At 39.4% G+C, this 26,428-nt stretch overlaps 1 protein-coding gene across 14 annotated transcripts in view; it reads right to left on the bottom strand.

Annotated features, from left to right (window-relative positions):
* The window catches only part of RABGAP1L (RAB GTPase activating protein 1 like), a 262,481-nt gene that overhangs the window by 204,955 nt on the left and 31,098 nt on the right, over window positions 1-26,428 (bottom strand). For all 14 annotated transcript variants that reach the window (XM_086617889.1, XM_086617904.1, XM_086617893.1 and 11 more), the window contains 10 exons: window positions 19,493-19,660; window positions 17,979-18,171; window positions 15,562-15,772; window positions 12,930-13,104; window positions 11,996-12,156; window positions 11,065-11,175; window positions 6,148-6,214; window positions 4,638-4,740; window positions 3,274-3,440; window positions 2,330-2,474 (listed from right to left, as the gene is read on the bottom strand). In XM_086617889.1, the coding sequence (XP_086474015.1) occupies window positions 2,330-2,474; window positions 3,274-3,440; window positions 4,638-4,740; window positions 6,148-6,214; window positions 11,065-11,175; window positions 11,996-12,156; window positions 12,930-13,104; window positions 15,562-15,772; window positions 17,979-18,171; window positions 19,493-19,627 (1,468 nt within the window). In that variant the 5' untranslated portion in view covers window positions 19,628-19,660. The remainder of the gene's footprint in view (window positions 1-2,329; window positions 2,475-3,273; window positions 3,441-4,637; window positions 4,741-6,147; window positions 6,215-11,064; window positions 11,176-11,995; window positions 12,157-12,929; window positions 13,105-15,561; window positions 15,773-17,978; window positions 18,172-19,492; window positions 19,661-26,428) is intronic.

Raw genomic sequence — 26,428 nt, 5'->3', positions numbered from 1 at the left:
GTCCTTACAACGCACACCTGTCCTAGTCAGGTTGTAAGCAGAAAAACACCTATATGGCCAGGTAGCTGCCACCCTTAACATGAAAGAAAGGAAAAAGCCTCCTTCCAAGGCTAAGACAAGACATTGTCAACTCAAGGGTTTGGGTTTTTTTCCATCACCATAATTAATACCCTGAAAAGAAAAAAAGAAAGAAAAAGAATGAAGGGATTTATTTAGAACAACTGCAAATGACTCATTTAACCTGCATATCCACTAGGATGGATAACTTCTAGGCAGATAACTTTAAATGCAGTTTCCATGAGAACAGAGTCACATCATGATATTTTTAATGTCTCCTCTTCGGAAGTAATCTACATTTAAAATCTGGAAACTAGCATTAGGAAGCTAAGCCAAAGTTAGACTTGGGTTCAAACCCCAGTGGAATACTTATACTATATAATAAAAGAAAACCCTTCTGTACTGGTACCAAGAGGACAATATTTACCTTATTACTAATTGTGCTACATTCATCAATTCTGGAACAGTGTTTTACTCTCCCCAGTAAGAAGTCATATAAAAAAAAAAAAAGTATTTGAGTCATAAGTTAAATCCTATCCTATCAAACAAGCTCTAGAAAACGTTCTGACTATACAACTCAAACCTCCAGCAAGGAAAAGAACACCCACAGATGTTGAACTACACCACACTGAACCATGAGACCCAAAGGTCAAACCTGAAATAGCTCTTGCTAGAAAAGTGATGCAATTCCACACACCATTCAAGTAAAAAAGCGCCTTTAGAGAAAATACTATTTACGCTGTTCAGCAGTGGTACTTGACACAAAGGAGAGAGTAACAGTGATAGTCAAATGTCCGTCCCACTCCCCCCCAAGAATCAGTAAAAGGTTGATCCGAGGGCTGGAGCACCTCTGCTATGGAGACAGGCTGAGAGAGTTGGGGTGTTCAGCCTGGAGAAGAAAAGGCTCCAGGGTGATCTTATTGCAGCTTTCCTGTACTTAAAGGGGCTACAAGAAAGCTGGAGAGGGGCTTTGGACAAGGGCATGTAGTGACAGGACAAGGGAAAATGGCTTTAAAATGAAAGAGGGGAGATTTAGATGAGATCTAAGGAAGAAAATTTTCACTCTGAGGGTGGTGAGGCACTGGAACAGGTTGCCCAGAGAAGCTGTGGATGCCCCATCCCTGGAAGTGTTCAAGGCCAGGCTGGATGAGGCTTTGAGTAACCTGGTGTAGTGGAGGGTGTCCCTGCCCATGGCAGGGGGGTTGGAACTAGATGGTCTTTGGGGTCCCTTCCAACCCAAACCATTCCATGGTTCTATGATTCACTGAAGAGCACTTGGCTGTGGGTTTGCTAAGCCTGGTGCCACCTGGGACAGGTGGGTGTTTTCGTTTGTAACTGGAAGAGAGTAACCACGTAACCATACCTGTCTGCTCCTGACTCTGCTAACCACGGTTCTGATTTGCATAAACTAATATCCAACTAATTACATATAAGTAAGAATCAAGAAGGAATTTTTTCACCATAGTAAGTGAGACTTTTTATACTACTGACAGAATAGTGCCAGAAATCTGAGGAATAACTGTAAAACCATTACGAGTTCTGGTAGTACAGATATCCAGAGCCAACCGGCACACAGAAAGCCTGTTCTGAATGCTATGGGCTAAGCCTCAGAGCACAAGAGATGACACCAGGCCAAGGGCCTTCAAAACAACAACAAAAAAACACCAGTGGGAAAGACACCGAGGTACTGTTGGCTTTGGAAGGGGCAGGCAAATACGCTGGGTCCACGAACAGCAGCAATTCCCAACATGATCCCCAACTGAACCACGAGATATTTCAGTAAGTCCTAGTTATAAACGAGGGAAAACAAATCACATGCTAAGCAGGCAGTTTGAGGATGGGGGAATTCTCCCTATCATCTGTTTGGGATTGTTTGGGGTTTCTCCCTACAAACAGGCATTTACTGCCTGCCATTTCACTGCTGTCCTTCAGCAGCACACTCAAGGCAAATGGATTCTGATCAGCAGGAAATCCCAGTGGAAAAGGTTTTCTATCGTGTAAGCAGAGCACAAATGCATCAATAATACATTTTGAAGCACACGGAAAAAATGGACACGTGTTGTCTGCTGCTGCTACTGGAAGAACTCCAAACAATGGACTAGTAAAAACACCAGTACTAAAGAACTGCTGCTAGTAGAAAATGACGTGTCATCTTTTTGTCCAAAACAGTTGTATTTCTAATAGACACAAATAGAATGAATTAAATGAGTAAATTAACAGCAGAAATATAATAGTATATCTATGGGAACTGTAAGTGTTCATTTATTCTTACCTTCTTCTGCCTCATCCTCCTGGGATGACACAGGCCCTCCTCCACTTGTCGGGCTGACCAATTCTTCCTCTCTTGCAGATTCTCTTTGTAGACTGACAACTTCATAAATTGCATCCCCAGCACTTGCATGGCTTTTCCCTTCAGACTGGAACAAAATTTGTGTATGTATTAGGTCCCCACTGTTGATAACCTCTGTTCTAATAGTAGGTCAAACCAAAACCCAAACAAACGAATCTCCTTTTGAGGTTTAAGGATAGTTTGGGGAAGACTCCCTCAGCATTCTTTGCAATGGCACGTGTAGATTGGCAGTAACTGACAGCTCTGTTTCTCTATGTTTTCTAGGTAGAAAATATAAATAAAACTGCACTATTTCCAAAGCTGCCTCTTAACAACCATTTTAAGCATTGTTCAGAACGATGATAAAAAAGCTTCCCAATTTAAGTAGCTATAAGGAGACGAGGTCAAAGAGAAACCAGGAAAAATACTGGAGTAACTGACATGACCGAAACAGGAATCCAATGCCTGAGGAGCTAAAAAAAAAAAATTAATGGTAAAGAGTTTTTAGTAGGTAAAGACAAGACTAAAGAAGAAACTGTTGATGTGTGCTTGCAGCCCAGAAAGACAGTTGTATCCTGGGCTGCATCCCAAGAAGTATTTGGTGACACGAAGTGATTAATACACTTGTAGAGAATTGTATAAACCAGGAAATTAATGATTGTATTAAATGAACCAGCTCAAAATGTTGTGCTATTTTGTTCTTTGTGCATCTTCCCTAATCAGTTAAAACAAGGTAATTTTTCGAACATATTAAACTCATCAAATTAACCATGAAAAAGAACAAGATTTCAGTTAGAGAACATTCAATTTGCTTAAAAACCACAATTATGATAAAGTTGGAAGGTTCCATGACACCATCACTGAAGATGCACGTGAACATGCATTACCTGCTTTAGCTTCATATAAAAAGTTTCTGTGAAGGTTTTTCTGCTGAAGTACCAGAATCGCTCATTGGCAGGATACACACGCACGACAGTCTCCAGCAGAAACCGGACTGGCTCGACTACTTCCGTAACAACCATATCCACCGCCACAGTCATGAACACACGCTTATCTGCAACACAAAAATCAGTCATACGCAGATAAATTAGGCAAAGTTCAAATTTCTGAACACAACACATGACAGAAATAAACTGTTGTTCAAATGGAAAACCCTTTTTCACATAATTATTGATTCCATTGCACACATTTTGTTTGTCCGAGTTCTACACTCTACAAGCTAGCTGCACACAGAGTACGAGTATGCATTAAACTGTGTACCAAGTAATCCTGATAAAACATGTTGTCTTTGTTTTAAAAAGTTAAGACATCATGCAAAGAAAACAGCATTAATAGACATGACCCTTATCAGACAAAACTCCAACTTTTTCAAGGAGAGGCAAATGCAAGATGAACTGACCAGAGGATGAGACTGACACAGCCCAAGTGTATCTTGCAGGTTTACAGTACAAGAAAAGGTTGGCTGCTTCTGGAAACATTCATCACAGAGAGAGGTAGGAACCATCATTTTGCAGCACAACTGACATTTTTCTTGCAGGAAGCACAGATTTTTGAAACAAATACTTAGAATCAGACATTACAGATCTCTAGGTTCTTGTCTTATCAGACCAAAGAGGTAAGAGGGCATTTAAATAAATAAAAAAAAAAAAACCAAAAAACAAACAAACAAAAAACAACACCACCAAAAAAAAACACAAAAAAAACCCAAACCAAACAAACCAACACACACCACAAAACCAAACTACACCACACACACAGAAAGCCATCTCACAAACAGAAACTGTGTCAAGCTGCACAGCAAGAGTTTTGCCTGTATGCTACTAGAAATAAGATGGTTTGAAAATCCACCAGCAAGAACAGTGACACTGGCTCTATATACTGAGATATGCCTTTAAGCAACGGATGTGAGCTCTGATGAGGGACAGGAAACAAACTCTAGATTTGCATTCAAGGTTTTTACATCATAGAAAACATCAACTGTAGCGACACAAAACTGCGCTATATAATCAAGCACTTCTGTGTTCCACTTCCAGCTGCCCCAAGATGCAGCGGATGGAATGCTATCTGGAATCAACTCACCTCAACACTAAAAGAGAGAGAACAGCAATGCCTATGATTTATACTGCTTTGCTGAGTACAAAAGGTGGAACTTCTGCATGCTTAGGGCCAAAACATCTTGATAACCAGGGAACAGGCACATACAACCAAACCGATGCCAGGTAAAACAAATTTACAAATTAGATTAAATTACCTTTAGGAGTTTCCTCATTAAGTACTAGAAACATGGGTGCATTAGGATTCCACATTCCAGTAATTACATAAGCCTTCCCATCAGAACTCTTTCCCATGGATTCCTACAAATAAAAACATACAGGAGTCTATTAAGAGTCATGGTTTGAGATCAAAGAGATCGAACACGGAGAGAGGAAGTAGTTCTAGGAGTTTCAGAGTAAGATTGTGTTTGCTCTGAAGAGTACAATCTAAATAAGGAATATGAAATAACGACTTGAGAAAGGTTGTAGGGAAACGGGAGAGAAAGAAGAGAGAGCAGAAGAGAGGAAGAGAAACATTATATAAGAAACTGAAGACAAAATAGTTTATCAACTTTTTTTTTTAATGCTTATTATAAGCATGAAAGCATGGTGGGATGTCTGCCACTCTACTTTCTGAGCAGCTGAGATGGTTGTTAGGAGAGGACGAGTTACAAGAGACTTCAAAATTAAACTATCCTCACAGTATACACAGAAATGGTTCAGAAAAAGAAAAAAAAAATCTTAACAGAGTAAGACCTTAAAAACTGCAACCCACAGGTCAGGCTGATTCTTCCCACTCTGTAATTATCCCTTTGCCAGATTTTAACCTAAGTTGCTCAGGCAAGGACTTACATTTATATGTATGCCAGTCTATAGGAACTGGAGATTTGAAGAGCCAAATTTCAGGACAATATGCAAATAAAGTCAAAACAGCCACATATGATAAAGTTAATAGTGACAGCAATGTCTCTGTATCTGAAAAACTGTTAACCAAAAAAAAAAAAAAAAAAAAATCAGGAAAAATGAGCTAGTACATACAAACAGGCAAGTAAACCAGTATTTGCATATCTTGTCTGACAAGAGAACTAAATACTGACAGCTAGAACCATCAACATGATTAAAGAAATGGCCTAGGTAAAACTGGGATAAGGGTACAGCCACAACATGTCCAATTAGTTTAATTCAAGCACTGCTTGACTTGCAAATGGTTGTATTCTTATCCATAGCAGGAAAGTGAATCAATATTATCACCGAAAACAGCATCATTTTGCAGTTCTCTTAGAAGAAAGAAATAAATTAAGATTGTAGAAGACAAGTGAATACTTTAAACTCTGAGCAAGACTTGAAATTCAAGCGAAGCAAATAAAGGGAAAGTTTTCAGCACCTCGGAAAAATAAGACCGCTTTCCCCACGCCCAAGTATAACAACAATTATTTGCTCTAAATTTTAAGGCAACATGGTTGATGCAATACAGAAAGCTCAATTTGTAGCAACGAGCTGTCAGTTGACCTCATCAGTGTCTTCACCAACTGACCAAAAAACAGACACCACGGGTTTTGACATTAAAACGCTTTGCCCATCGTATGCCACACGTTTGTTTGTAGTTTTATGATACAAACCCCAGGATGTAAGAAACACACAAACAAAACCAAAACAAAGAGATGAGAGGTTGGTTGGTTTTTAAATCACCTCTATCTTACTGAACGGAATATTAGAGCTAAGTATTACCATGTCCAGTAAATGCATGTCGCTGTTCTTCACGTTTCGTCCAGGGCTTAGTAGCATTCCAAAGCATCTGGGAAGTTTATTAAAAAAAAAGAAGGAAAAAAGGAAAAAAAAATAGATATTAGCTTTTCAAAACACAAAAGTATTTTCTTGAACATAATGGCACAGCCACCTACCACTTCTAATTTAAAGAAAACCTTTCTTAGCAATTTTTTGTTAGTGTTATGGCAACGCTCAGGAAATATCACAATAGATACTATAGAAGTGACAATGACATTATTTTCCAGAATGAAAATTATATAAATCAGTGCCTGATTGTAAACAATCGATTATTCTTAAAGGTAACTTCAAATATCGAGCTTAAAGATACCCACAATTCCTACACATCAGTGATGGAGACTGCCAAGAAGAAATTCATTCTCTCCCCAGTCCTTCTTAGAAATTGTTTTCATACGATCATATGAAAAGTTAAAACCTGACACATTCTATCACCCGTAACTTCACTGGTGCAAAACATCACGTACCATCACGGGCCCTTAAAAAAAACCTAACTTGCTCAATTTTTAGACTCTCTCTCGTTCTTTTCTAGAACTGAACTTCTGTATTATGCAAGGCCTTGAATTCCATGATTCCAGTCCAGTCGTTTAACAAGAAAATGTTCTTGATATTTTTAAGAGGAAAAAAAAAAAAAAAATCAAAATTCCAAAACATTCTTAAAAGACTCATACTTTCAAATTCCTGAATATTGAAGGCACTACTCAAAAGAGGACCAACTTGAATCCGGTTGGCCAGGGCCTTCTCGAGTCAAGTTCTGAGCATCTCCAGCAACAGAGAACGAACCATCTCTTTGGGCAACCTGTCCCAATGCTCAACTCCCTTTGTATTGACAACAAGGGGCCTCATTCAACAAAGGAATTTCCAGAGAAGTCACTTGTGTCCTTTGACTCTAACCCTACCACTCTACACCTCCAAGAAGAGTCTGGCTTCATCTCCACCATACCCTTCCACCAAGAATTCGAATGCACCAGGAAGAGCCTCCCATTCCCACCTCCTCTAAAGCTGAACTACAGCAGTTCTGCCATCTGGACAACCCACTTATCCAAATGAAAAAAGTAGATTTTTCAGCAAACATAAATTGTAAGAGATTATCTCAACTTTCCTAGGTTAGCAATGAAGACAGAATAGTTTCCCAGCTTTCAGGCAAGCACACAGTATCATGAACAGAGATGTAATAGCAACTATCATTTCAATAATGCTATTAACTGTAGAAGTCTTAAGATAGGCAATTTCTACACCATCTAGTAAGTTTGCTCCTATTATGTTTGGGTATACGATTTTCCACCTAATTACACTTGAACAGCACCTTACATTCACAATTCTATTTTCCCTTCTCATACTCTTTCGCTACTATAATCTTAAAACTCAAAGTGGTAAACACAAGAGTAGACAACAATTTTGATTTATCTACACAGCATAACGCAGAGTGCCAGGTAAAGCAGCCAAGGTAGCTAGGAAGGAGGACTTGCATTTAACCACACAAGCAGGCTTCTCTCCAAGGCTAATTAGACCGGGCAGAACGTTACAGAAGGCTGATGTGCTACTTTTTGTTCCTGAGGTAGAAATAACTCTACAAGGGCTGTAATTTATGATAGTAGAGGGGTCACTAGCTTCTGGTTCACCCGCTAAAGAAAACTGCAAGGCTAAGATTCAAAGGCATGTAAAATATCCGTGCTTTTCAAAGATAAGAGCTCACAGATCCTAAGCTCTTGCTGTGCTTCTCTCAGATGTACACAAGTTCTGATGTGTGCCAGTCAAAATTTTTGGGAAGTACAGTCCTAAAGAGTGCGAGTCAGGAACAAGTAACGCTTGCCTCTCACAGAAGCAGATACTTACGACAACTGGCAACATCCCACTACTAGAAGAGTCAGGGCTTCTCTTCCTGCTGATTTCAAAGAGAGTTGAGGACCCTCACTTGCAGAGGAGCCAGATTTTACACAGTCGTCAACATGTTCAGCCTCCGATTTTAGAAGGCTGAACCACACACCCATGATTCGAAATGGCCTGCAGAGACTGTGGGCCTCAGTCCTGCCACTTCTGCTATGTCGGGTTTTCTGCTCATACAGCTGGCTACCAAGTGGCTACCCGCAGGTGCACTACTCTGTCTAAATTCAACTAGTTTCTAGACTTGCAGATAAAGAAGTGAAATTATTCTTCACTAATATAGATTTCCGTTTACATAAATACAAACGCCACCCACAGATAAGGCTGATGGTGTTAACGTGATAACATGACCTTTAAGAGATTCCAGTACTGCTGAGCAACCAACTAATATTCTGTACATCAGTTCTAAGGACACCAGTCTAGACACCAGTAGAGACTAAGCTATACCTAGATAACTTGGCATTAACTCTCCTGTACGACCGGCAGCGTGCTATATTTAAACATCACTGTACTGAGAACAGCATAAATTCTCTCGTTTCTCACAGTGAAAGGCTATTTCACTCTTCAGAACAACTTCCTTAAAGTCCCCGACCATTATTCAGAATTTTCTTCTTGAATCCTGTACAAAAACGGGACATGATAGCCCACATGGCGGGACTGAACCTACGCAGTGCCACACGACTCAGACCTGGGAGACAGGAACAAACCTTGTTTCCTTACCTGCTCTGACCCAGATAAAGACAGGCAGAATCCAGGACAAACAGGCCACCGGGGCAGGAAGGGCCAAAGTAACTCAACTGAGAGCGCCCTCCTCGACCACACTAACCCAGCCACAGGCCCTATCTGAGCACCAGGAGGTGGCCAGTTTCTCCGACTGATACCAGGTTTACTCCCCTGAGACCATGACGAACGATTCTTGAAGTCCATTTAGACCAGAGACCAAATTTCTTTAGCAACACTTTTTCGCATTATATCCTCCACTCAGAAATACTTCTGAAGACACATTAAATAAGCTTACTGTCTGATGCAACCTGAATTATCTTTTATACCAGTTCTGAATTTTAATATTGTGCAAGGTAAGTACATAAAATGACTTAAAAGCCTGTGTATGTCACGTCAATTAAATAACTTTTTATCAGCAAAGCTTGTGGTGATACAAATAACATCCTAAGTGAATATCCTAAATGACATCAAAATAAAAGCTAATTTCTAAGGAAGGTAGATTTACTTTGGGGGGAAAAAACCCACAACAATCAAATGCTATTCAGAAATGCTTAAAAGAGTTTATCATTCATTAATCAAATTCTGAAGTCAAAATTATTTAAATTAACAATACGTTGAAAATAGGATTATTATTTTTGTTTAAGTCAATGAATAGCAACAGTACAATTTTTTAACACAAAAGAATGACGATGAAAAAATGCTGCTGTATTTTCCTTGTCTAAAATTTCAGTTTCATGTTTGAAATAAGAGCTTGAAAGCAAGTCAAGAGAACAATCTTTGGTTTTGGGAGGGTTGTGGTTTTTTTCCTTGATTCTCATGTTATCTTGAATTTCCTTTTCACTAAAATGAGTTCTCCTGTTGTTACTCTTTTGATAAGATTGCCATCTGGTGGAGTTTGCTATTTCTAAAAATTGAGCTACTGAGAAGGAATTTCTTAATTTAAATTAATGCAATACCTACTACTACTGTAGTAACAAGAGTCTACTGTTAACGAACACATTAACTAACAGATATTATTCACATGCATGGTCCACTTCTTGGGCAAACGCTCTGCACAAACAGTCAGATTATGTTGTCCAAAAAGGATCCCCCTCATGCAGTTTCCAGGAAATACAACATGAACCATCAATCATTCCTCAGCTCTTCACCATCACTTGAAGATCAACATTAGAACACAACCCTTAGCATGAATGAACAAAAAAAACCACTTGTGGGTACATTCCCCCTCTTCCCCCTCCATAGGAATAATTCAGTTTTGCAACTTTTATGGATTAAGTATTATGGATATATTAGCTATAGTTCAGCCTGGAGAAGAGAAGGCTCCGGAGAGACCTTCTAGCAGCCTTCCAGTACCTAAAGGGCCTACAAGAAAGCTGGAGAGGGTCTTTGGACAAGGACGTGTAGTGACAGGACAAGGGGCAATGGCTTTAAACTGAAAGAGGGGAGATTTAGGTTAGATATAAGGAAGAAATTCTTCCCTCTGAGGGTGGTGAGGCACTGCACCAGGTTGCCCAGAGAAGTTGTGGCTGCCCCATCCCTGGAAGTGTTCAAGACCAGGCTGGATGAGGCTTTGAACAACCTGGTGTAGTGGAAGGTGTCCCTGCACATGGCAGGGGGGTTGGAACTAGATGGTCTTTGGGGTCCCTTCCAGCCCAAACCGTTCTGTGATTCTGTGATTAGAATCACATTATAACAAAACTACGAAGGAATCCTACTCATCTTGTACGCTCCACCAAAAGATTGCTGCTTCTAACCAGGAGGCTGAGTCCAAACTTGCAGTGTTCTAGCACACTGATCTAACAGATTAATGTGCTGCAAGGTTTAACATAGCTCAGACAACCTAACCTGGTTACTCTTCCTGAACACCAAGATGCTGGTAATGCAGGACTACAATAAATGTATGGTTTTGCACTACTCAAAAACAAGAGAAAGCAAAATCAAAAGCATTTGGATGTCCTAAGTACCCTAACACTGCCTTCAAAAAGACAATTAAAAGGAAAAAAAAATAATCAAGAATGTTTGAGTATTACAGGCTACATTTCTTGTTTTCACCTAGAAATCACTTAAATACTTCAGAAGAAATTTAGAACTGAACTGCACACCTATAAATTAATTGTATTACACAATAATACTTTCTGTGTTATTGTTGTACTTTTCCATGTCACATAACTTGCAACACCATGGAAAAATACACTAAATACACTAAATACTGGTCTCTCAAAAACTTAACCTGCATTATTTTTACAAGAATCTTACCTTTCGATGGCCAGTTCTTTGTTCGAGAGTTGCTGTACTGTAATCACCACTTTCTTCTCAATTCCCTGTTTAAGCTTGAAATATAATTTCTCTCTATCCTTTGGCACAGGGCTAACAGAAAAAAGAAACAAGTTTCTTTAGCACAGGTAAAAAACATTCACTGTTGAAGACACAAAAGAGTAGCAGCCCCCTTAAACTGTTAATGACTCGACTCGTTTGGGAGACCTCTTCCTTAATTTACAAGTTAATAAACAGAAACAAATTAAAACAGACTATAGGCTCATACTCAGTATGCTGAGGGATTTTTCAGACAAACATACCCAAAACCACATGGGGTATTTTGGGTTTAAAACTTACAGAAAATATGCTATATGCTGGGTATGAAGCAAAAAATAAATAGGACATATTCACAGAATTAACTCTTATTATCAACTCTCTCTTCCATTTCAAAAAAAATCTTGTCATTGACTGTTAGGCAAAGAATACTCGGCTCCCCGTGTCTCTGTAACGGTTAGAGAAGTTTACATTTTCTAAATCTTAAATAAATATGGAATTCACTAGCTTATTTAAAAAAAAAGACCACTGGACTGTATTTACTCAAGAAAACTGGTTTGACTAAAGTTTTTAACAAACTTCCTACTATCTTTTCCAGTTAAACAGGCCTACCTTTAGCATCCCTACCAGAAACCATGTATTCAAAAGAAACGAACTTGAAAAAGGTAGCCTGATTTTTAATATTTTTACAGAAAAGGTAGATATTTACAGAAAAGAAGAAATTGTAAAAGCAAAGAAACAGCTTCCTTTTTATAACAAGTCTCCTTTTGAAAAGAGGCCAAATCAATTTTACTGCAATGCAGTAGCTGTGCATTCTGCACGTAGCTATATGCTTTTTTCAAACAGATTTCTACTTTTCCCTTCCCATCCAGATTACCTAAAATTTCCTTTTCCGTCATCTTCTTTGACTTCTAAGGAAACACTGAAAGTGTACACATCACTATCTGGAGTAGGAAGAACAAAGTCCTTAATGTGATCAGATGCTTGTTTGGAAGAACGTTTGAATGCTGTTGAGAAACTATATAAAATCCGACTGACCTGCAGAAAAGCAAAAGAATAGTTTTATCAAAAATAGAAGATATTTTACATGAGGTATTGTGATGTGCTTTTGAAGGTAATAAAATCACTGTCACTTGACTCTTGTACTGAACACAAAGCGTGCCACAAAACATTCAGACTGGGTGTTTAACAACCAAGCAAATCCAGTAACAACATCTCCTATTCCAATTCCTGTCACATTCACTGCTCGTGCAACGCTCAGTAAGTCAATATATATCCGAAGATTAGGAACGCAACTCGTTAGAGGGCCTGAATAATATCTTTTTCAGGTTGTATATTGAACAACACAACTTGCAGCTTGCTCTTGCAGATGTCAAAAAACAAGGCAACTTCTTCTTTTGCAACCTCTATTTTTCCACCCTAGAAAGTCCTTTTCTCCCAATCATGTAGTTCTTCCTAAAATATCTAGGGCAGAGTACTGCAAAATGATTCTTTGTGACTTGCAAGATCTACACTGCAACTTTAGTCTGAAACCTACCCAAGGCCCAAAAAACAAAGGTGTTTTTTTTTTCAATTTAGGCTTTCTAAATATTCCCACTATAGTGCACTTTGAAATTTTATTGAAATACTAAAAGAAAAAAAGTAAATAATATCAATATTCACGTATGACTAGTTGCACATTCTGTGAAACTCATTATTTATGTGTTAACATATTTTTCAAGGCACTCTATACCATTTTTACATTTGGAAAAACTTCTTAAAATACCACTTGTATCCTTTTCCTAAGTCACTGAACAACATTTCATACTTACTGCCTCTTTAATCTCACAGGAGAAAACATGAATCTGGAACTCTTCGGTTCCACAGCTGCTTTCAGTAAACGCAAAGCAGTCGCTCTCTGAAGTCCCATTTTGTCCACGCACGCAAAACAAGACCTTATAGATTGGAAAAGAGGCCATCTCCACATTGCTTGATTGATCGATTATTCTGTCAGGGGAAGCAACAGGGAAGGTCAAAGAAAAGGTCAGTAAAGCAAACAGGCCTACCTAAACGACTCTTCTGCAATTAGATAAATATCTAAACTGTAATTACTATTAAACCCAAGTACACGAAATGGGAAGCAGGAATAGAAATGTCAGACTTTCCAAATTCAAGATGTAAACGTTTCTGGTTGTACCACTGGCTTAATATTTTTTTTTTACCCTCTCCAATATAGACAAATACAGCACCTCTGTATCGTGCAATAACAACAACCATCGCTGCTCTGCAATCACTCACGAAAAACACAAGTAGAAATGTAGGAACTACAGCAACCGTGAAAACACAATTTGCATACAAAGATCAAAGAAAATTCAACATTACAAAAGAATTTCAATCTCTGTTTAAGAAAATATTATTTATCAGAATCTACAAGACCACATAGCGTAGCAAATGGTTGGTGCCATGTTCAGGTGAATATTGATCACACGTCTAAGGGCTCACACAAAATTTTGAATTCCACAAACTCAGAACCCAACGAATATTTCGGAAACTTTAAAGACAACAACAGGGGTGGTGGTCTCAGAACGGACTACCAGACAGTGAGTTTTAAAAAATAATATTTAGAGCTACACAGTTCTCCTTCGTCTTTTCTCTCCTTGTCCATATGCACATTCACATCCGGGGTGAACAAATAATTGTTATCTGGAATAGATTCCTAAATCTGTAATAAAAATAAAGGACTAATCTTCTGAAGGCAAGAAAAGCCCCGAGAGGATTCAGTCTGCTGTAATATTGGTGGGACACATTAAATGGACCCCCACATGACAAGTGTTCAGATACCAGGAATGGAAACACTCCTCAAAGATGACACTGGTGTCACTTGAACTTTGATGGAGTGTATTATGTCACACGTGGATTCACTTTCACAGTTCTGTGCAGATTCTTAGGCAGTTCTTCACTTCATGATGTCCTCTGCAGTTAGAGATCAAAAGGAACCTGCAGTTTCACTTACAAAACTACTTTCTTGAATGGCCAAAATGGCTACAAAAATAGGTACGGCACACCTAACACCACATGCTTAGGTGACAGCTGCTATCATAAAACCATGCAGTGTAATTTCACAATTCAAATGAAATATTGCCACAGCATCAAATGGAATCTCAAATTCGGTTTGAAGAGCAAAATGGAAGAAAATAATATATGTGCTTGAAGGTCCTTCTGTCTCTCTGCATAAGACAATAGTCAACACATAGGCAGAGCATGGAAAAAGAAGGAAATCTACCCATATCCTTCAGATATCTTGGTATCAGAGTTTAAAAATAAAATAAAAATCTTGAATATTGAGATGTTCTCTACTTCTGGACAGAAGACTGCTACAGGTGCACCTTTAGTGCACCCTGATTAAGAACCCTTGGCTCTCATCACTAATTAAAAGACCCTTCTCACATGGGACAAGTAGATGTTTTTTAGTTTCTGGAGACTATTAGCATACGCATCATAAGGCAGAGATGGGTGAGACTTGGCTTTAGCATAGTGACATCTGGAAAGAGAAACTAGCATCTCCAAGTCCTCAAGAAATATGGAAGAGTCTAGAACTGACACTTCAGCTAGCCTAAGGCCAGCAGGACTACTACTGTCTCAGTACATTTACCTCGGAGGTGATTACAGACTAGGGAGGCCGGGAGAAAACAGGGATATTAAGCTCTCCCTTTCCAGCATACCAGAAGTGACTGAACAAGATGCTTTTGGCCCTACAGCTAACAAACAGGTACTTGGTGGCAATCAACAGAGAGACACTGACCCTCTGAGTAATCCCATGCCCAAAAGATGACTTTCAGCCTCACACTGCCTCTTCAGGATTCATTGGCTTGACAGGGCTCAAACAAGCCTTCATGGTGTAAGGCTTTGAGCAAATAACCACAAACAAGTGATAAAGTGATAATTGAGTTGTGATAATTGTGACAATTGAATGTGATAATTGAGACGTGGTCAACTGCTTGCCTTTGAAAGGCAAAGTATTTCACTGTACCTGGTTACTGACAAGCAGAATTACTGCCAGGTTCTGTACCACTATCCACAAGCGATGGCATGCACGTGTAGACAAAAAGTATGGAAACATTCCTCTCTGCTTTAAGTGCCGAGATACTTCTACCTAGACACGCAGGTACCACAGATGTGCAAGCAGCTTGCATGATCAAAGAGGCATCTCTTATTATCATATTCAAATGAGATACAGGTAGGGGGATACACTTTTGTTGACACCATCTGGCAACCACTTCCACCAACCATGTACTGCACGTTAAATTCGAGCGTGCATTTCGCTGCTTCAGAGGAATTTCTTGAAGATAACCGTCCTCAGCAGTAACTTCAGGCACAAATCCAGCAATTTTGCTTTCCTGGGCAAGGAACAAAGTTAGAATCCACCTTTCGGCGCAAGTTACGAAAGAAACATTTGAGTGTTACCTTACAGAGCCTTCCGGAACGTTTGGAACATAAAGTGTTACAGGTAAAGGGGCCTGACTTGAGGATTTCATGATTGCCATGGCATGGAGAGCTTCCGGTTCATTTCGAGGGGCAGACACCTTCGTGCAGCCTAAGTAAGTGAGTTTGTTAAACAATACACTGTCCTCTTCCAGGGGCTCACTGGGAGAAGATGGCCTTGGTGCAGAGATTTCTGAAAATGAAGAAACCACTTCTTTAACTATTTGCTTTTGGTTTTACACATTGTTTTTTTAATAAGTTCCATAGGAAAATCTCCCACTTTTTCTGAGAATGGACATGGGAGTCAAAAGCCCAGCTCCAATAGGAAGAAATCCATCTGGCAGCTTAATACTAACGTTAAGTCTATTCTATTCTAATGCATGTTTCCAAGTTAAGGCATAGGGACGAATGCCCTTTGATTCTTTTTAGGAGTGCTAGAACACAATTCTTCTTTAAGCTCCATTCCCCAGATGTTCTTTTCTTTAGTTTGCTTATACCTCCTTCTAGTTCCTACTCATCACTTTGCATAAAGAGGCCTCTAATTCTCTTCTCTTCCATGTCTTCGCAGCTTTGTGTAGCATTACTAAACGTGGTGAACATTCCTGGGATAGCTATATTAACTGCATTAAACCATCAGGGAGCTGGAGAAAAGAAGGATATCTGTTTGTTCCTCTACTCAGCAGAAGAAAAGCATTCTTTTTCCACTCTCAAATTACTGTGGACAGGGGCGATCTTGAGGGAGCTTTGCTGTTGTTGTTGTTTTCTGGTGTGGGTTTTTTTTTAAGGCTTTTTGGCATTTGAGAAACAAGGAGAGGGGAAGAAAAATTCTTTAAGTATGGAATCAGAGTAATCTAGGTTGGATAAGACCTCTAGAGGTCATCTACCTTTAACTCCTGCTCAAAGACTGATCAGGTTAGATCAGGACTAGTTTCAAAACTGGATCACGTTACTCCGGGCCCTGTCCAGCTGAGTTTTGGTATCTCCAAAGACAGATATTCCAAATCTCTCCAAGCAATTTGCCCTGTTATTTCTATTTCATAGAATCATAGAATGATAGAATGGTTTGGGTTGGAAGGGACCTCAAAGACCATCTAGTTCCAACCCCCCTGCCGTGGGCAGGGACACCTTCCGCTACACCAGGTTGCCCAAAGCTTCATCTAGCCTGGCCTTGAACACTTCCAGGGATGGGGCAGCCACAACTTCTCTAGGCAACCTGGTGCAGTGCCTCACCACCCTCAGAGGGAAGAATTTCTTCCTTAGATCTAATCTAATCTCCCCTCTTTCAGTTTAAAGCCATTGCAGGGGCTTATCACTTAGTGTCCTATCATTACATACCCCTGTAAAAAGTCCCTCTCCAGCTTTCTTGTAGGCCCTTTAGGTACTGGAAGGCTGCAATAAGATCACCCCGGAGCCTTCTCTTCTCCAGGCTGAACTATAGCTAATATTTCCATAATACTTAATCCATAAAAGTTGCAAAATTGAATTATTCCTGTGGAGGGAGAAGAGGGGGAATGTACCCACAAGTATTTTTTTGTTCATTCATGGTAAGGCTTGTGTTCTGTTGGAGGCATGTCAAACAAGGAGCCAGTAAGGCGAGTTTCTCAAAAACACAGCATACATGCAATTAAGAGAAGGGTGTTTCCATTATGCGTAAACCGTCTATCTTATTCTACCACAAAAACCTTTTTTTTTAATTCCCAAACAGATGCTATGGGGATTATCTGACACAATGCCACAGAAGTGCTCTGCATATTACTGAGGGGAAAAAGAATTCTAATTCAAGGCCCACGGAGATGGCCACATCCTTGTATTCCTACTATATATACTTTTTTTAAAAGCTATCATTTATTTTACATAAAATACATACAATATAATTTACATAAAAAGCTTTCAGTCCTCCCTTTTTCACCAAAACTTCAAATACCAGAAAAGTACCACAATCATTCCTAGCAAATATCAAATCTAAAGCTGTCCTTTCCGGTACCTGGTGATAGACCAGAGCTGAAAAGTTTATCAGCTTACTCGGGGTACATTTCATTTGCAGGCCGCACTGTCAACGAAAAATGCCCTGAAGCATCTCATACTCCATCAGTAGCGTCTTCACCTCAACTACAGTCCATTCGGCAAACTACACAATGCTTAGTCCTCACTCATCTAGGGCTGGAGACAAACTATCTCGACCAAAACAGAGGAGCACAGGGTACCAATCTGATGATAATCTATTCCTGTCTATAATCTTCAACTAATCAGAAAAGAGGAGGCGGCCCCAGAGCATCCTCCAGCATAGTTTTGGAAAGAAGCTCCAGAAAGCCTTATATTCATTTAAGGTTAACTTGAAACCTCATAAAGAAAAAAGCTGCCATACATGATTGTGGAGGGAAGCACTTTAGCAATAATACCTGTAGTAGAAGGGTCTAAAGCAAGGTGCAAAGATGGCTGATTTGTTAGACCTGCTGACCCGTCCGCAGCTGTCTGGCTGCTTGCATCACTGCAACCTTCTCCGACAGCAGTGCAACTGCTGCGGTCTTTTTCCGAATCCCTCAGTATCTCTTCCATTGCCTTCTCCAGCTGATCCTCTCCATTTGAAAATACCTGCAAACAGAAGACGACAACATTTTTTTAAAGGGACTTGTATTGTAGTTTTACTTTCATTATTACTTTTCAAACCTATAGTCTTACTCATTGCAAAAGGTAAGAAACTTTACTGAACAAGACAGCACACTAAGAATCAACAAAATTAAAATAAAATATAATCCAATGTGCCATCCGATTACATATAATGCACATATTTTCACTGCTAATCAAACAACCATCCATCTAAAACCTAGATGGAGAGACAAACAAAACACACAAGGAGGATTATTTTAAGATATCTCTTAAAATAATAGGTTTGTGTGTTTAGATCCTCCATTCAGAACAAAGATCTACAGACTTTGTTATAGATTAATTTTAAAGAAAAATTTTACTTTCTTAGTCATATCTAATCCATTTCAGTTGTTTCACCAATTGTCCCACACATAGGAGGGGTGCCAGCCTAAAGAAATGGCAAGAAAATGGCCAGACATATTCTCTAAGGGGGGGAAAAAAAATATAATAATACAGCCTTTCACAAGTACTAGCTTTTCAGACCAAAAAACAACCCATGGTCAACAATAAAGTTGCATCATGGATTCTACATCCAAGTTGATCCGTCTGTTTCCAGACCAAATTACTAAAGAAGCAGCTAGCATTTTATACAGACAGAAACCATCGGCTCTAAGTATCTGCCAAACAGTTATGCAAAGAATAAGCACTTATTGCCATTCCAAGGGTAACAAATTCCTATTGTTTCCAAGTGAACCAAAACCAGTAAATCAGCTACTGCAACTCAAGTGGGGAGATTTGTAATTAGCCAATCAGCCATCACCCAAATGCTACAAATATTCTGCTATTTTGACGGAGGAAGCTTTCAGAAAAAGTCTTAGTCATGCCTAAAGTAGCACTAAGCAGGAAAACTAAATTAAAAACTAAACACCAAGACTCTCTGTGGTCTATTCCTAGGCAGCCTAATGACGTGCTTTTAAAATGATAACACTCAGAGCCTCTGATCCCTAAATAAAGAACATTTCCCAAACTTTAATCTGAAGTTCATTCTTTGAAAGAAACTTTTTAGTCCTTTACTCATGTATAACTTTACAGAATACTAACAAAGCTGACCCCCAAAGAAGTTATTAAAAGAAAAACTGAACTGCCATTTCCTGACAGATTTGCTTAATCTGAGCTGTTAATTTCACTGGTAATAAGCGAGAACAAAAATTACAGTCTAAGACTTTCCTCCAGCACACACAAGTATCTTTCAATATTCAAATGAAGATGTAATCTTTCGATCAACACAAATCTTGGTACACATTACTAAAATGAAATTATAGTAGACCTTTAGCTGAGGTTTTTCATCTTCTCCAGGGGTGTCTTCAGATTGCTGATGAACCAGGACAAATTCTTCATTAATTAATGTGGAGACAGTTTCAGGAATCCTGCTGGCTTTGCTAAATGATGTTTTGACTTCCATCTCAGGTCAGTGTTCTCCTCCTGCAACAAGAACCTAACAAAGAAGGAAAAATATTAAATAATTAGTTTGGAAGCTATAAACAATGTTAATAAGTATAACATGAAGTTATTGTGGAATAATATAATTAAGACTCAAAGTTATATGAATACATTACACTATATTCCTCAAAATCTGATTTGATTGACATAAGGAATCTCTTTTTAAATAGCAAGTATGATTTTTAGAGCATGTGTTTAAAAATACTACAATTTAACAGCAGTAGCTGTTACCTATGTGTATAGATAACACATGAGGGAGTTCACCTCGGAGCTTCCACTTCCCCTGTTCTTAATATTCCAAAGTCTGCTCCCTCTACCTCCCTAATTCCTGCCCTTTGTTCTCCCTCATACAGGTATATTTCTTACTCAGAGCATCACACAGGTTGTACGAAGGTACACATTACCTGAAGACTAAGTTTTCCAAAAACTGTGTATCAAAGTATATGCTCTCCACATGAAAACATATTTAGCAACCAGTTCTGTTGGAGGTGGTTTTATTACTCTTTATTAACTACAGGTGATGAAGTCAAAGGTGATACTAAACCACAATCTCACACTTCTCAGCCAACTTCTCTAAAATCACCTGCAACAGAGTTAAAATTAACCAAGCCACTTAAAAAAAAGAAACAAAAACCAAACCAAAGCAATGAAACTACAAATATTACAGAAAGCAAGAACAAGTTTTCCTTTGTCTGCACAGCAGATTAAATCTAGAAATGAAAAAAAGGGCAAAGTAATGGTCAGCCTATACATTACAAGTTCATATAAAAATACAGACCAAAAACCATTCTCAGCACTTCGGAATGAAGACAGCTGCTGTAGGTATCCACCAAATAAAGACAGCATCACCTATGGTAATTCAGAATATCTCCCCCGATTCCTTAGGGAATGAAAAGCTGGAACGAAGAATGGTGTATATCAGACTTCTAATATTTTAAATGGACCTATGGTTGTGCATTTTCGGCGTTAAAAAAGAGAAAATATAGTTTCAGATCGACTTTATAAACAGCATGCTCTTCCAGACATGGTCTATTTCCCTTTTAGTTTCCTGAAAAATACTGTTCTGGCTGAGTGCTGGGATTTACTGCGCTTCAGACTCTGATTTTGGAAGCGTCACACACAGCACAGCGGGGAACAATCTGCTGCCATCCCCTTCGCACGGCTGGAAGGTGCCCAAAGTGGGGGAGCACAACCAAAGGCCTGTTGTGGCTGGGAACAAGGACAGGCTTAGCTTCACATTGCCCCTCACAGCTACCAGGGGTCAGAACTGTGCCAGGCTTGCTGCTCAGGTACAGTTCCAAAACACCAAGCGATCAAGAAAAGCAGGCAAATTTAGGTCTAGCTATAGGAAACTACAAAAATAGCCCTTAAAAAAAAAAGCCATGCATGTCCTCCACCATTCTGAGCAGGCATTACTTAACAGGCTAGCCACAAGAGACAGTTGAGCAACTTCAGACCAAAAAACAAGTGTGGGAACTAGGCTACTTTCAACACAAAAATATTTTGTGTCACTTTTGAAACTACAGTCAACATGGTTTTGCTCTTTCAAAGATTTGGCTTGTCTTAACCATTTACACATGCAACTACAAAAAGATTTTCCCTCTCCCTAACCTAGCCACAATTTACCTATCAACCCAGCAAGGGTATTATAGGCAGAAATCCCAGAACAACTAACGAACTCAAGTTCTTGTTAGAAGATTCATGTTCCAAACAAGCCATTAAACAACAGCCATACTATTCAGAGAGTGATTGCACATTTGGATTAGCAGTTTAGCCCTCTCTGTTGTCTTTCCCATCTCCAGACTAAGCAGGAACTCACAAGCATGAGTATCTTTCAGACAGATGACATCACCTGAGCTCCACCCAAGCCTAGGTAATGGATTTACTGATGAAATAAGTTTTGTTTCACTGTTGTGAAGCATCTTTAAAGATTTTTCTGGCAAAAGAAGGACAAAGTTTTAATAGGCAAGACTACGTAACATCATAACCAGTTTATTAACTCATTTTCACAAATGTCATGTCGTAAAAACGTTGCTGATGAGCTTGTGTATTATTTGCAATAAACAAATTAATGAATATTAATTTCAAAGTAAATCCTCCATATAAAAGTGAAGATCCACTATTACAGAACTCTTTTGAAGGCAATGAAAGGACCTAAAATGACATCCCCCAAACACAACATACCCTGAGTAATCATTAGCTCTGCAGTTACACCCATCATCGGAGAAAACAGCAGAGGATGACTGTCAGTCCCATCAGGAGTGAAGATCTACTCTACCAGAAGCCTCTCCCCCTCCCACCCCATAGCCACTACTGCTGGACTTACTGAACATGACAAAGACAAAGCCTCACCACTACTTCTAGCACATTTGCAGAAAGGAGGAATCACAGAGATGCTATTTTGACAGTTTTTTGTGGTTTAGTCTATTTAATTTTTGTGCTTACTTATGGGAGAATGAAACAAATGCAAGCTGCTAACGTTAGCATCAAAGTAAGAACTGACAGGCACACTGTGAACTGGGAGGGAAAATGTAACATTTGTAAAGTCAGAGAAAATTATGATAATGCAACTAGAGAAGCATATTGATGTACAAAACATTTGTTCTTGCCCTGTGTGGATACAGGCAGCTTAAGAGAATTCCTACTTGCTAAACTTTAATCAGAAAGACAGAGGAACTATTATAAACACAAGATGAGTGCAAGGAGCTCCTCACTCAGATCAGATACTTAAAAGCATGCCATACACATTCTTGCAATTACATTGGAGTCGCAAGGCCTTTAATATCCTTAAGAGCATACTCTGAGCTTGCCTTTAGAACCAGCTTAAACCACCACAACCAGTGCAGACACACACCTTTTCCACACACAACTACGTAAACTGAATAAATTACCACCCCAGAATCCCTAATTTCAGCTTTTCATTACAGCCTACTCCAAGCCACTGTCGGGATTATTCCCATGAAAGCCCTCTATCCTGTTTCAGCCCAAACACCAGCATGGTAGTTTCAGTTTAGTAGTGGAACACGAACACAAGCGGGTCGGACGCTCAGGAGGTGAGTGTCTCAGCCAGAAGAACAAAGTTCTACACTCTTCAGCTCACAGGAGGACAGCTACAAGAAAAAGTCTACAAACCGCTCGGGTCTTCTGCTAAGACAACCTCTTGATGTCCATGCTAGAGATCTTGCCACGTGACAAAGCAATTGTAGTGCTCTAGATCGTTCATGGAACATGTGTGTGCTAAAAATGAAAATCTCAGAGTGAACAGACTGTTCATTTCCTCCCAAACAAAACAAACAACAGTGTCACCTATTGACACAGACCCTTACCACTAAACTCATAAATAAGTCTCCTTTTTTTTTTTTTAAATCATCCTTTCTGATGAAAAGCTGAAATTTAAGAATGTGAGAATTTATTCTTGATTGCATTGGTCAGAACAGAGAAAGCTGCACAGTCCACAATCATGTTAAGTTTATTCCCTGAAGTTAGCAGCAGGCAATCGTGGAGCTGAATGCTGTCTGGGAATACTGATGAAAGAGGTTTTGCATTTGCTTTATCATTTTGAAGTTACTGGGAGGGCAGTAACCAGCAGAGAGGGTCTGAGAGCAAGGGACAGGAAAGTCAGCAAATATCATGCACCTCAGCTACTTTCACATGACGCCCAGCAGCTCAGCTTCAGTTCCAAACACACAAACGTGGGTGGCCAAGGTGCAAACACAACTTCTCTTCTGCCAACACTGCTCCGAGAACTGAAACCTCAGACCAGATGGTAACTTCCGAAACCACCAGAGCCAAGAGTCAGAACTGCTCTTCCAACAATGCCTTCGGAAAGATGACAACAAATTGTGCTCTCAAAGTTCTCTTCACAGCAAGAAATACTGGGAAGTATGTACTACAACCACAAGGAAGTAATTTCTACAAAAGCATCTTGAACAGCCATGCTCTTTCCCACAGAGAAGACAATTTTTCCTCCACACTTTGATGAACAATACCACACACAAAAAAAATTCAGAAACCCAGCAATGAATACGCAGGAGGAAATTTTTCTTAACTCAGCTAAATAAAGCCTACCCTGACAAAAGGATTACAATTTTTAAAAGTAACAACTCCAGAAAAGGCTTTCTGACAAACAGATTTTCAGACCAAAGGATTTTGGCGATACAAAGTAATTAATCAGACTGAACTAGTTTTAAAGGGGGGCGGGACGAGTGGGCAGTAGATCTTGCTTGGAAAATATCTTAAGCTGTAGGGTTACCACAGTGACTGAAGAAAAGCTGTTGCTTTTCTCTGAGAGCTTTATTGCACGGTTTTTCGGTCAAGCCACTTCATCTCTCTGCTGTACTTAAGCAGTACTTCAGGTCCCAGCGTTTTGTTTATACAAAGTCCTGGATAAAAGCTAACCAAGCCACACTACTTGGAATAAAGGTGTTTTGGAGCCAGAGACTGGAAGCTATTACAAACACGTAGAGTACTAAGCTCTTAGAGGCCCGAACCTAGCAGCTTCCCCAATTCATTCCAGGAAAGCATCCCAGGTTCATCGCAGCTCCCTTTATGCCTAAGTGGTTGAAGCGCAAGAGAAGGTGAAGAACAGCAACCCTGGAAGACCCAGGTGGATTCAGCACTGAATCACAGCACAGGACACAGGACAGAAATGCTCCCAATTCCTCCCCTCCCTAATGCTTCCATGTATTTCATACTGAATCTGGACTTGCAAAAACTCGCCACGTACAGAAACACAGACACCTCGGTAGTGAGGTACGTCCATGGGACTGCTGGGCAGAGCAGCTCGGGACAGGCCACTGCTGGCAACACAGTCACTACCACAGGAGAAAAAGAACCAAAACGTAGAGCCACTGACTTTCCAGAAGGGAGCTGCTTTGCAGACCTGATCAGATTCAAAAACTTCCTCATCAAACTGGTCCCCAAAAGTAATACCAAATTTTACATGAATCAGTCTTCCGAAGCCGTCACCAGACACTTTTAGGTTTACTTCCAGTTTGTGTTCAACAAATATTTCAAAGTTCGTGCTCAAGTTCACTTCTGGTTTCAGGAAAAACAAAACAAAACAAAAACACAAAAACAAACCAAACTTTTCTTTCTGTTTCAGCATTATAACCAACAAAAACCTAACAAATAAAAAGATAAAATAAATGCAGAGCTATGAAAACACAACAAACAAGCAAGATAAATGTTGATCTATCTGTTTTCAGTGAGCAATGAGAAACATGTTTTAAAAGAAAGCTTCTTGCCTTCTTAAAAGAAGGCAATCAAGAGCAGGCTAATTCATCCTTCCTTTTATCAAACAAAATTGGGTCCTGTATTAAAGACAGGCTTTCAAAGCCATATAGTTTGCCTGATGATCTCAGACTCCAAATAAGATGCTGGTAAGTAAGTTGTACCTCTTTTCAGAACTAAGGTTCCTCAACACAACCTCGGGGCCTTTTTGAAGAGGAAGGTCCGACAGAGCTATGCAGAGATTCATCTTCTGCTAACAGATGTCTGAAGTGCAACGTACCCTGAACCGCGTAGTTTATGCCCTCTGCTCGAGCTACACAACACAACGCACGACAGCAAAACCAGCATTAAGCTCATTAAGCTAACGACTGCGATTTCAAGTCCAGTTACACGACTCAGATTTCCAGTTTCCTGAAGTGATGTGGTCACATTCTAACTCGCCACTTGGGGAACTGGAAACTGGACAGACACCTGACAGTTACACCCACACGAACACACATACAACTGTCTCGACCACAGCAACTTACTTTGAAGAAATGTGTCAAAACTACGTGTTACCATAGCTCTCGCCCCAGGAGCTTGCTGACTTTAATGAGAGGACACCTTCCCCAGAAAGCTAACAAATACTGCAAATGCACAAAGCTTTACCTTTTCAATGCTTTTCCACTCAAAGACTAAACCACCTTACAAAATTCCTTATTATATTGTATGTTGAAGCAGTACAGCTAACCATCTTCCCCAAAACCCTGCTCTCTATTGATTGAGCAGACACATATGCAGAAGAAAACCCTAGGTGTCATAAAATCCATTTGTTCAAATCTCACTGACAACAGCAGCACAGTAATTTTATCCTTAATCTCAACTTCTCTTTGTATAATCTTTATGTAAGAAGTTAAGTCTCTGTGTTCATACTAACTACTGTTTTATTATCAATAAATTGTTTCCCAGTGCCTTATCTCTGGCAGCAAAAGACTATTTAAAGCACATAAGGTAAAAACAAATAAACAAGCATTTACTTGGCTTACTGGTACTGCTTCCCAAGATTAAAATCAACCTAATACAGAGAGATGACTGCTGTATCACTACATTTTAAAATACATATATGGATATAAAAATCCTTCTAATTTTCAGGAAAGCAGTGTTAAGAATAAAAGTCTTTCCAAAGAAAAAAACTTTGCAAAACAACAAAAAAGATGATTTAAGAAACAAACACAGCAAAACCACACACACCAAAAAATAAAACAAAAAACCCACAACTAGAGAGTAACCACATAAATTATTTTGGCAACAGTGTCTCCTCTGTGAAAGCAAACATCTACTATGTAGGCAGCAACAAATAATTAGTCTGCTCAGGGAAGGCAAACTGTTTTTAATTGTTGTACTGGGTGCCTAGATACAGAGGTTTCGCAGACTGTTTTTACACCTCCATCTTATAGGCAAGGAATAACAATTTAAGGAAAACAGAAGAAAGAGAACTACATAAACAAGAAAATGTCTGCCCCTCTTCAAAAACATATATCTGCGTCTTCTC

The sequence above is a fragment of the Tauraco erythrolophus genome, chromosome 10 (genome assembly GCF_009769465.1).
Source record: "Tauraco erythrolophus isolate bTauEry1 chromosome 10, bTauEry1.pri, whole genome shotgun sequence".
Classification (NCBI taxonomy): Eukaryota; Metazoa; Chordata; class Aves; order Musophagiformes; family Musophagidae; genus Tauraco; species Tauraco erythrolophus.
This window is presented reverse-complemented; position numbering and strand designations above follow the sequence as displayed.